The 13,285-nt window shown below is 31.4% G+C and overlaps 1 protein-coding gene across 1 annotated transcript in view; it reads left to right on the top strand.

Annotated features, from left to right (window-relative positions):
* The first annotated feature begins 11,052 nt into the window (after positions 1–11,052).
* The window catches only part of LOC129739182 (serine-rich adhesin for platelets), a 44,570-nt gene continuing 42,337 nt past the window's right edge, over positions 11,053–13,285 (top strand). Inside the window, exon 1 of the mRNA XM_055730607.1 lies at positions 11,053–11,582. Within this exon, the coding sequence (XP_055586582.1) occupies positions 11,576–11,582 (7 nt within the window). The 5' untranslated portion in view covers positions 11,053–11,575. The remainder of the gene's footprint in view (positions 11,583–13,285) is intronic.

Below are 13,285 nucleotides of genomic sequence, written 5' to 3'. Positions count from 1 at the left end.
TGGGAATATAGGAAGGGAAGAGGAAAGTTAAATGCCACGAGCTTGGCGAAGAAAGTAAGCATGGACATGGCTCAACAATATTTTTTTATAACAACATAATTTATTAGGTAACGTCCCAATTTATCATTAAAAAATATCAATTTTTGAAAGATTTATTTTTTGTTTTATATTTATTAAAGACTAGCTGATCTCATACGAACTCTGTTTCGCTTTCAGCTTGAAATATGTCAGGAAAGATTATATGAAAGTCAATTGAAAAACATTTTTTAGATGCACTACGCAAAATTATTGAAAAGTTAATATGGACGACCCCTTTGGCTGACCCCTTACTGTAATTGGGATAAGTGAAATCAATTCTTTGTCCCAAATAACTCTTATGTGCAAATTTTCATCCCAATCCGATGTATAAAACGTCATTATCACTAAGATAATGAAAAGGTAATATGGACGACCCCTTTTGCCGACCTATTACACGAAATTTGATACCTCAAATCGATTGCTCGTCCCTCAAGACTATCGTGTACAAATTTTCATCTGAATAAGATGTATAATAACGTCAAAATTAGCGAACAGTTAATATGGACGACCCCTTTGGATGACCCTATACACAAAACTAAACACCTGAAATAAATTGCTCGTCTTTTAAAACTCTCATGTACTCAACACAATCCGACGAAAAATAACGTCAGTATCGCGAAAACATTATTTGTCTTGTATGGACGACCCCCTCCAGAAGGAGTCATCCGAAAATCTGAACACATTTTTCATCCTTCCTGGAGCATCCATGCCAAATTCCAGAGCTCTAGCTCTTAAGACGGCTGAGTCTACAGATGAGAAACAAACAAACATACCGAAATTGCTTTTTATATATATATATAGGTATCCAACCAAACCAGCTAACATACACCTTTTAAATCAGAGAATGGGAAAATGGTATTATTTACTATTTTGCTAGGTGAAAGCGGAAAAGGTAAAATTTACCATTTAGTTAGGAGAATTGAAAAAAGGTGAAATTTACCTTTTTGCTAGTAGGTGAATGAAAAAAAGGTAAAATTCACCTCGAAAGAGGGGTAGAAAAAAATCACCTCGCAAAAAGGTAAATTTTACCTTTTTTTTTATTTTCCGTGTAACTACTCTTCAGGGTTCATCCGATTTTCATGATTTTTTTTTGTTGTGTTCATTTTCGCGCTGAGCAGAACACGACGGAGAGATAAATTCGAAAATGTCTTTGTGGAATTTGATAATTGAATTTTAGTTTTTATTCGTATCAAAGTCATGGCACCCAATTTCCCATTTTTTTATTCAAATCACCCAGAGTAGAAAAGCGCCAAAAGCAATCAAGGCTTACTCTTCACGTGGCACTAGTGAAATAGATACTTGGATGCAGGACCGTGGAAGAACCGACTCATGGGGGGATTTTGGTGACTGATTTTTACCTATGATTTTTCGCCCAACAATGCATGAATACAAAAAAATATTAAAAAAAAAATGTTGTAACTTATTTGTTGATTATTCATTTTTAACTACTTTTGCATGAAAAAAATTTATTAAATCGCAACTTTGAAAATTGGTCTTAAACCTAAAAGGCCTAATAGTCTAGTAAATCAAATATAGTTGATTTGAGCATAAGAAAAGCTTTTTTTAGAAGACCCTTCCATTTCTTAAAAAAAAATTATTCTATACTCAATTCAAACAAGCCCAATCTTCCAAACTATTTTGCAAATTCAAAAATTTTAATCTTTGATGAAAATAAATCGTATTTTAAAAAAAAGGTTAGTGATACAAATTATCAAATTTTCGGGATTTGCTTGATGCAAACTTGAACCAAATTAATTATTTTTATAAATTTGGCTATAGAACTGAAATATTAACACATTGCGAACCAAATGAATTTAAAAATACGAGATATCTCGTTTTTTTTACTTGCCGGTAGTATGCTCCATTTAAAACCATAATTAAAACGTTTTTTTTTTGTATAATTAACGAAAGATGAACGATACGTTTTCACAATCCCAATTCAAATGTTATGATTCTAATAATGGAACCTCATTCTGCAAAATTTAACACAACACTTCACGTTACTCAAATATATTACATAAGCAAAATTTTGTCTATTGGTTTCAAAAACATAAAACACCAAATTTTGGTGTCTCTAATGTTAAACAAAACACCGGGAAAATATAAAATTTTATGCAGATTTTTTAGGTGAAGATGATTCTTTAATAGCAAATATTTTTCATAAAAAATTCATAATGAAAATCCTGTGGATGATTTTTCAAAATAAAATTCGGGGTTTTCGGACAAAAAACTTAAATTCTGTCTTTTATTGGTGATTTTCAGCTAAATTGGGTTTACAAATTAATTTCGATTAAAAAAATTTAAATCTGGAAATCGAATTGACAAGCAATCTTAACGCATCAAGGACCGCAAAGAAATCTATGGCTAGAAACACAGAAATTTAGCATTCTATATCGAACCCCTGAACTAAATTTTACAAATTTAGAATTTTTAAGTTACGGCAAATGTTGTGTATAATTTTGTCGAATAAAGTTTAACAATTAAATTCAGTCCATTCGAGTTATACTTCAAAGTGTAGCACACTGTTGGCAAGCGAAACAACGAGATATCTAGTATTTGGTCCGCAATGTGTTAAGTTCATGATCTCTTGAATTCCTCAACAATTATATGTTGAGGAATTCAAGACTTATTTACAATCTAAATCTTTTCCTGAATTTTAAATCTGCATTCTGAATCTGAACTCTAAACCTGAACATAAAATTGCGTTTTGAATCTTTATCCAAATTTCCATACGATTTCTGAAATGTACAAAAAATACGATTTCTGAATTTAATTCCAGATCACAATTTTATAAGCCAAGTTTTAAACCCCTCATTCATGAATCTTTTATTTAAATTCTGTGGTTCAGGTTCAATCTAAATTCAACATTTAAATTGTTTATTTTTAATCTGTATAGTGAATCAGAATTAAAATATGAAATAATCTGAATCTCAGTTTTCAATTTTGAATTGACATTTCGAAGCTTAAAATGTTTTAATTTTGTCCAAGAATCAAGTTTAAGAACTTCGAATTTGAATTTAAAACAAAATTTCTCTTTTTCATATTTGGAAAAATATTACCAAAATATTGAAAATGCATATGATCTAGTAAAACATAATTGAAATTTTATATCAAATGCAAAACCAAATTTGAACTAGGATTTTAAAGCACCCTTTCATGTCTCATTTCTTATGATTATTCGAACTGAAAATCAAGAATTCTGAATTGGATACAGAATCCAAAATTCGAAAGTAGGAATACATTTTTGGTTATGGTAGTTATGAAATCAGAACCTTCAAAATTGGTTTGATTCAATTTAAAATTTAATATTCAGCCTAAATTTCTATGAACAAATGAGAAAATTTTGAAAAAGTGTAGCAAGATTTTGGACTTGGGATAGGGTTTGGCGTTAGTTTTTAGTCTAGATTGTTCCTCTTGATTAACCTTACTCTATTATCATAATTTGGTTCTGAATTTAAAATTTTAAGTGAAGAGTAGAATACTTGGCTTAGTTTTTTGGATCGTCATGGGGGAACGTTTGGTTTCGGTATTTTGCAAATTTTCAAACATCCTACATCGTCGTGTATAGAACGAATCGAACCGCACAGGATTCTTGCAAGTTTGCAAACGTACCTACATCCAGGGTTGCCAACATTTTTTTTTCAAAATTAAGGGCACTGGTGAAATAAAAATCTGGCTAAATTAGGCTACGTTAAAGCAAACGTGTAAATGACGTGGTAGAGATGACAGAAAATGACAAAGAGAAAAAAAAAATTTCGAAGTGAAAAAGAAAAAAAATATTTACAATAATGAATCAGAACTATAATATGCAATATTTCGAAGAGCTGTCCTTTGTCTACTAGACCAGATTTATAAGCTTCAATAAGACTTTTATTGAAGTTCTCAAAACCAACCTGCAAAACTGACTTAAAGCGGAAAAAATGCTAACAGTACATTAAACAAATATAAGAATTCCTTAGAACAGCTTCAAAATGTTCATAAACAAAACAGAAACAAAACCCAATAGCCGATGCTGTTCTCATAGCAAAGCTAATGTCAGATCTGTCTATTATTGGAAATTTTCACCGTAAAAAATCATATGGCACTGGATGTTTGGTACCTAGTTTTGTTACAATTTGTTTATCGCCTCTTCTTCGCAAACAGTTCGCAACAGCCTTCAATTTTTGAGGGGCATGCGCGTTGAAGGCCTTCTTTTGAAATCACTCACTTCTCATTTCTCACCTGGATTTTTTATGTTCTCGTTATAAAGTTGAGCCTGTGGGACGCATAAGAATCACAATTTATCAATCGCTTTATCACTTATATTCTTCTAAAAAAGATATCTTTAAAAGTAGGTATACAATATGTATTTAATTTATATTTTAATTTTTCTGTATTGTTTGAGATTCATACTAGAACTAACGCACAGAAAAAATTAAGAACATCGGAACGAAATATAAATAAAATTAAAATTTAAAATAGATTTTTACTAATAAATTCAAAATTAGAATTGTTTTTTCTTGATATAAATAAAATAAAGAATAGTACAAAAAATTCAAAACAAAAATTTTAAATCCTATAAATAAAAGGAATTTAAGCAATAATTTGACTTTTGAATTAGAAGATTGATGATCTTGTTTCATTTAGGAAAAACGGAAAATGGTAAACATTGAAAAACATAGTTGATGACTTAAGTTAGGCCAACATCATACCAAAAACGAGGAAAATAATTATCTGATGTTTATATTTATCGAAGTTTAATTTGTGAAACTTAATTTTTTTTAACTACCATCATTATTTTTAACTGGTCTCTTTCTTTTGAAACTGTGAACTAGGAAGAAGGTGTGAAAACGTGAAATTAATGCAAATCAAAATTTAAAGAAATATTTGGAGATTGGGTGCCCGATAAACTCACGCATGTGCGATTTAAAAAAAAACAATATTGATTTTCAATCCATGGTTGCCATGGACCGAGTGAATTTTGGGAATTATGTTCGTCAAGTTATGTCGTGAGACGGAATACTATGTAAATAAAATAAATGATTTTCAATCAAAGCCTCTAATTTTTTTTAATTCATAAGTAAATCAAAGATTTTATTGAAATATTATAATTTATAAAAATCATCCTTTGCTCTGGAACAAGATTCGTAACTAAGCATTCCACATAGCCCAGTTTTATCCGAACTTGCTTGGAAATTTAAAATGAAATTTGAGAATTGGCTGGACGTTGTAGAAAATCGTAGAAATTCTAAGCTTCTCAACATATATTTCGGGTTATTTCGATGAAACATTGCTCGAATATTTCGATATCAGAAAGAAACATAATTATCATATATCTAACGTCATTTGAGTGTTTTATTTTATTTATAAAAAATGTGTATAAATCTGAAAAAAAATCGGACTCTTCTCTGTATCGACTGAAAATTGCCAGGATTTGAAAAACAATCGCCTGGTTTCGGAAGAATGTGTTTCATTTAAAAAATCTCATTAGCCATCCATAAATTTTGAATTCTGAATGTAAGGTAAATCTTGAAACCACTATTCAATTTATCAATGAAGAACGAAAAGCTCAGGATTATGAATATGCTATGGATGTGTTTGGAGTGATGGTAATTTAATGTTATACCAACGAACCAAAAATAGATCAAAAAAATTTTAAAATTACATCTTATTTGGATTACACAGCTGAAAAAAATAGTTCACACGTGTTTAGATGTTTTAGATTGCGTACTATGCTTATACTTTTAGAATTTTTTTGCTGTGATGATAAGTTTTCCAAGGAGCAGTACTGCCGCTCATAGCAAGTCCGTCCCATTTACGTTTTTGTTGAAGTGAGAAAAATGGCATTGAAAAATCGTAAAAAGTCCAACGCTAATTCGGCACTTGTATGCGTTTTTTATCAAAGTAATCAACAGAATCTGTCACAGCTACGGCCAATGAAAAATTTTCGCTTTATAAGGATTATTTTTTTGTTTTGATTCTGTTGAAAATCATTTGCTGGGCCCTTATGGCTGTGGGACCGACTTGCGATGATTTATGCCATATGGGACCGACTTGCGATCATTTGTTCAATGGGACAAAATTTCTTGAGGTTTTTTTCGATGTTCATCAGAACAAAGTACTAAAAAAAAAGTTTTCTCTTGAAACTACAGATGAAACCAAAGTGTTTCCAGCGATAAACTTAAAAATGATAAAAACGCAAATGGGACGGACTTGCTATGAGCGGCAGAGTAGGCGATGCATTGTTCGTATCGCACATGTTTTTTCGCAGTGAAATTCAAATTTTTGAAGTTTATGTAGTTTGTTATCGGGAAATTGTGATTTTTTCTTGGATTAGTGGATAAAACATTTTTTCTGTTGTTTCGATTATAGTCGTTTTACCATCTTTATGGCATTCGCGACTTTATCAGTTGGCAGATCGTTATTGAAAAACTATCCGGTACAACTGTCTTCGATGTTTACTCTTGGGCTCGAACTCGCGGACATCGGCTCAGGAGACAACTGACTTGTCAACTGAGCTATATCACAAGCCCGATAAAACATAGTGATGAATAATTGCATGATTAATTGTATGTACCCGACCCGATTCTCCGTTGATTTCATCCACTTCCAGCAGCTGACATCGTTGAATGATCCGATGCAAAAGGAAACACACTTCCTACTTCAACAATTGGTCCTTTCCATGATCCTTCTTATTCATTTATTCTGAACTGATGTTCCAATCTGGGAGTTTCAACCTGAGAATTCTCAAAATTGGAAAATTCTTTAATACCGTTAATTGATTTATAACGAGACGTGAAATGATCCTCCATATTTTGCGGGAATCGCAGGGAAGATTTTCTATAGCAACCTACTTTTTCATCTTAAGAAGTATAATGTCAGAAACATTATCGGGTTTATTGCATAAAGTTGTGTTGAGATTATTATTTTGTTTTTAAAACAAGTGGCTGGAAGAGAAGTGAAATACGCATAAGATAATTGTCTAAAATCGTCGAGCAAATAAGAGGATTCTTCAAATTATGTTGTACCTTGAACCCCGACAGAGTGTGTGAATTCAATCGACGTTGAGTTTTTAAATAAAATTACTTTTTTTCCTTAGTGATTCGGAATTGATTCTTTGAAATTTTCTGGCTACTGACTACTGTGATACAGTCACAAACTGTTAATTGGTTATATCGATGTTGAAAATTTTCGAATTTATTCCGCAAAATCTTAAGGAAGAGTTTATTTTAAAAGATTTTGTGGTATGTAGAACCTAGTAATTTTTTTTCTAAATATGTTGTTTCAATATTCATTTTCAAGAACGAGTATAGGCGCTGTATCCAAAGACAATGGCTAGAGATGATGGTGCACAAAAATCCTAAACATGTGTTTTGATTAGACGTTTAATACAGATAGGATACAATTACAATTTATCAATTGATCCAATTTATACCACAATGTTTTGAATTTCTGTGCAGAAAAACCTCATTTCCATCCACAGAAGAATGAACTGACAAGAGCCACTATCATGGAGCACAGTGAATTTTAGCAAATTTGCTTCCATCGTGAATATTTCAAACATTTTATTAACCGGGTACCGTGAACTGAGGGAACATTGGTCAATTTTTTAATTAATTTTCGAATATAAAGAAAGGTATTGCTTTTTTGTAACACAAAAAATACTGAGATGAGGAGTTTAAAACATAATCATTGATAGCAGAATAATCAAAAGACATTAGCGGCTTTAAATAAATGTTTGTTACAAATCCTAATTTCAAGTTTCGCGGTAATTTTGATCACTATGGTTTTTAAGTATCTCAACATCTTCAAAATTATTGTTGAGATGCCATTATCACAGAAGGCTTAAAATATCAATAACAGTAATTGTTTGTTTGGACTCAATTGAATTTTTCAGCGTTTTCTTTCAAAAACAAATATGCTCAAACAGGGCCGTAGGAAGAACCGACTCATGGGGGGGGGGTTTTGGTGACTAATGTTAACCTATGATTTTTTGGCTAACAATTACTATTTTAATAACTCTTTAATAGTCCACGTATGAAATCGTACCTTAAGAGAAGACAAGAATGCCACAAGGATGGAAAAGTGTCATTAATAAAACCTTCAAAAAAGTAACTTCAGAAAAGTGGTCCTTAGCCTAAAGGGTGAGCTATTTTTTTTTATGATGAAACCCCTAGAAACAAAAAAGGAATTTGCCTTCATCAATGGATAAATTTTTTGAATTTATTTAAAAGTCTTGTAGATCAAAGTCTTTTAATTTGAGCATAAAATAAGTTCTTTTAAGGGTAGCCTTCAATTTCTTAAAAAGAAACTTATTCAATACTCAAATCAAACAAGCCAAATCTTCTAAACTCTTTTGCAAATTCCAAGATTCTAACCTTTGATGAAAATAAATACAATTTTCCAAAAAAAAATAGTAAGAAATAAAAAAATTACGGATTAAATTTGCTTGATGCAAACTTGAACTAAATTTATGTTTTTAGTTTGGAATTTGGCTTTAAAAAAAGCTGCAATATTGATAATGTTAAACAATACACCGGGAAAATAAAGAATCTGAATTTAAACCTGAGTTCAAAAATTGAACTTTGAATCTGTTTCCGAATTTCTTTACGATTTCCGAATTTCACAAAAAAATATGATTTCCGAATCTTAATTTCAGATCAGAATTTCATGAGCCAAATCTTAGAGCCCTCATTCATGAATATATTATTGGAATTATGCTGCAATTGAAATGGTGGTGCTTTAATGTTAATTCATTTTTTCAAATCAGCTTTTCATTCCTAATTTCTTATGATTATTCGAACTGAAAATCAAGAATCCTAAACTTGATTCAAAATAAGAAAAACGAAAATATGTAGATATACAATTTTTGTTATAGGTGGAACCAGAACCTCCAAAATGGGTTTTATTTAAAATTTAATATTCAGACCCGAATTTCTATGATAAGGTTGCTAAATTGCCTGGTTTTAACCAGATTAGCCCGGATATTTAATATTAAATTTGGGAAAAGTCCGGTCCGACCCGGTTGCCCAGATTTCATTGGAAAAGCCCGGATTTTGCCCGGGTTTGTTCTCATTGCCATTTTTAAATCAAACTTAAAAAAAAAAACAAATAGAGTTGTAATTTTTTTTATGCGCCCAAAATTTTGGCGGCATGATTCAAAAAATTTTAGATTTTTGATGTGCAATTCCTAGGTTTTGACCGAAGTTGCCCGGTTTTGCCTGAATTTGGTCAACAATTTTTAAATCAAATAAACGGATTTTGCCTGGTTTTTATATAAAACATTTGTCCAGCCAGGATACGTACTGAAAAAATCTGACAACCTTATTCTAAGAACAAGTAAGAAAATTTTGAAAAACTGTAGCAGAATTTCGAACTTGAAATGGGTTTTTGAGGTTTTTGTATTAGTTTTTAGTCCAGATAGTTGAGGGCGTTATACTCTTGAATATCTTTGCCCTACTATCATAATTTGATTATGAATTTAAAATTTCAAGTGTAGAGTAGAATACCTCGCTTGCTTTTTTGGACACTCATGGGGGGGGACCCCCCCCCCCCCCCGTTCCTACGGCCATGTGCTCAAAAGATGGAGAATGTTGCTGCATACATTTGGGGCAAAAATTATAAACATTTCTCAATATTTTTTGGCCTCAAAACAAATGAAATTTCACCTTTATGCAATTTCCTAGTTCCTCCCACAGTACCTATATTCTTTTTTTATTTAAACTTAACCATTTGTCAGGGTTTTTAGCCATTTGTTCTGTACAGGCTTTCTCATAAACTATGTCCGTTTTAAGAAAATATTTAAAAATTATCATAGAATGACCATAAAAATAAATCTAAAACTATACCTATACAAAGGAAAAAAGTTAAACTTTCATATAAAACAACCCATTTGGTTCTAAATGCTATAATTTTATCAGGAAGGGTGTTTGTTTGTGAGTCTTCGAAAGAACAGATATTTTAAAACTTTAATTCTACATTTTAGGTAATATAAAAAAAATCATTAGCTATAAACCAAATTTAGCCTATTTAAAACTCAATTCATAGGCTTTCAAACGTAGAAAACAGTTTTCAGATATTCTAATTTCAGGCTTAGTTAATGATGATTATCTGCAAAAATTTCATGTTGATCAAAGTTCCCCCAGTTTACGGTACTGTTCCTCACGTTTCTCCTTCCCTTGGTTCCACTTGTATCTGCGACCAATACTTCACTGTGGGCCCGGTCAAGTTAAGATGAGTAGTAAATTTACTTTTACTACTCATCGGGATGCCGAAAGATCTGTCTGTGTATGTATCATAATCATAGGCATAAGAAACTCCATGATAATTTGTCAAAGAACATTTAGTTAAAAACGTGTTTGAACCATTTGAAACAGATTGTGTGAAATTCATTTTTTTCCTCATCAGTTTTTTCTAATCATACTTGTCATGATATAATATTCCTTTTCGTGCTACAAATGATCATTTAAAAAAAAAATCGAAGTCAGTTTTTATACCCACGTTTACTTCCAAGAAAAAAAAAGGGAAATTGGTCAAAATGAGACTTTTAGAATCGTTTTTTCGAAAAGCAGTGTAGACCATTCGATTCATTTTGTTTTTTTTTACGTAAAGAATGATTGTATTTTCAAGGGAGACATTCTTGCTTGAATTGAATACCTTTTATGGGTCAAAAATCTCCACTGTGCATTGGTCCAGATTCATCTCTACGTTCGTCCATATTCACCCCATTTTACGTTATGCATGAAAAAAATTATAATAAAACTGGATATTTCTCAAAAATTCAGTATTCAATCTTTTGAGTAGAACCGAAGTAAAAAGTAACAGTTCGCAAAATAGTGAACTATCCTAACTCGCGGCTCACGTCTCACGATTACGTTACGCGTTACTGAGATACAAAGGACACATCTACGCATGTATTTGTATGGTTCTATCACTCCAAAATATTTTTTGGAGTTCATCCTTGTATGCATTTAGTAGCTGGACTGTCAAATTAACGTAAAGTTTTAAATGTGTCTCCATCAATGAAAAAAATCTAAGTAAAATTTACAAGCTAACTTATCGTGTCTGCTAAATTGCTACAAATCTCGCGATAGGAGACAAAAGTAAAGCATGGACGAACGTGAAATCTGAATAAATCGACACTAACCTTCAATTATATCAATGCTACTGGAAGTTGGTTCTTCAAAACAAAAATAGCAAATTTATTGATCCCCTTGGTTGTATTTTGATTGATGTGATGAAAAATGTTAAGTTTTTGCCACCAACTAAGTTCAATTTGTCCCCTGACAGTTAAGTTAAATCTTAAAGGCAAACCGAGATACCTTCCGAAAGACGTAAAAATCCGTATAAACAAATCAATAGTAGGCCTAGGACTTTAAATTTCCTTCGAGTGAACAGTCACAATATCCATCTTAGGACGATTAACACTCCCCACTTTTGTGCAATATGTGAAGCCAAAATATCCGAAAGTAAGCGCTAATATCAAGTTATTGACGACGATTCGAATCTTGGAACCAAAATGAACGGTAATTTTTACGATATTTCATGTGTTCTCAATTCTATTTTTCCATGGGAAAGGTGACTTTCTATATAAAAAAAATACATTGGCCTTCAGATTTGTAACATGCAGGGAGCTGAGTGAAATCATCAGAAAATTTTCTTTCTACACAGAAACAGAAAAAAAAATCAGTGGATGTTATTTGGAATTAACTGTTTTTAAAATGATTGTTATTCAACTGAGTACAATGTAAACTTAATATACACTTTTCTCTTTATTTTAGTTGATTTGTGATTTTTTTAAAATTGTAAATTCAGATTTCAGGATTCAGATTTAGATAGAATTCAGAATTTTAATAAAGTTTTCAGTTTTAGAATGCAGTTTAGAAATTCAGATTCAGGTTTAGAATTTGGTTTCAAGATTTAGATTTTTTATTGAAATTTTAGGTTTACCATTGATATTAAAAAAAAATAGGTTCAATGTTCCGATTCAGATTTCTGATAAAGAATTCAGGTTCAGGTGCTGAATTTCGTTCAATAATGCAGTGGCGAAGTTCAAAATACAAAGTTCAGATTTAAAATTTAGAAACTAGATCAAAAGATCTAGAATTCAGTTTCAAAATGCAGATTCAGAATTCAATGTTTAATCCAGACTTAAAACTCATAACCAGAATTAATTTTCTTTTTTTTGGTAATTTTTAACGACTGATATTGTTTGGTTTTTTATTTTCAAATTGGCATTTCAGTCTTTAGGAAGGAAATTACAGAATTTTACAATTTGCCCGACGTTTCGGCCTTTGATCTTGGCCTTCTTCAAGGGATAACTAAAATATTTTATTTTTGATAATTTTTGTTTTTAAAAACTTTACAAATATTTTTCTTGTGTTGTACTTACTTTGCATTATACTGTATATGTTCCTGAGTGTATACTGTGTGAAGAGAATTTCTGTCGGGTTTTAACCTGTTATGATGATAGTTCCATGTTGTATTTTTCTGTTGGATGATTAATTTTTGTGTACTTTACCTATTTCTATGAATTTTCACAATCGTAGAGGTCGTAACTGAATAAAAACTGTTGAATATTATGTGGACACATTTCTCGTGGATTACTTGTAAGAATGATGTGGATTTGTTTATATTAAATGTTGGATTGTGATTTTGTATGTGTGAACGAATCACATTTTGATGAGAAATTACATATAAGTGTGTGGATTTTTTTTTTTTTGAAAATTTTGCTCTTTTTTTATCTAGTGTGCGTCATACTTATCATTATTATTCATTATTATCATTATTCCAATGGGGCCGTCGGTTCGGGAGCAATGAGTGTTAGATCTGTTTCTTTTGTAATTTATTTATTTGAAACGGCTCATACCAAGGCCGTGTGAACGGGGGGGGGGGGGGGGGGGCGGTTTAAGGGTTTAACAACCCAACCCCCTCCCTCCATGGAGATTTTTCCCAAGTAAAATTTTCAACGTAGTTAAGGGAAATTACTTGATCTCAGAAGGTGTGAAATAAGTGTTAACAAGAAAGTCAGAAATTTTTCTCGCCTCCGGAAATAAGTCTTGGCTCACCCTAGACTTGAGACATTTCATTTTACGACATTACATACACATATGCCGTTTACGAATTTAAACTAATTTTTTATTGTAAATTTCGATTTGCAATTTAATCAACATTTTTTACTGAAACTCTGAACTTGATATTCAAAAACACTATTTCGTCTTAAGAATGG

The sequence above is a fragment of the Uranotaenia lowii genome, chromosome 1, assembly GCF_029784155.1.
Source record: "Uranotaenia lowii strain MFRU-FL chromosome 1, ASM2978415v1, whole genome shotgun sequence".
In the NCBI taxonomy this organism is placed as follows: Eukaryota; Metazoa; Arthropoda; class Insecta; order Diptera; family Culicidae; genus Uranotaenia; species Uranotaenia lowii.
Note: the sequence above shows the minus strand (reverse complement) of the source record. Positions and strands in the feature narration are given on the sequence as shown.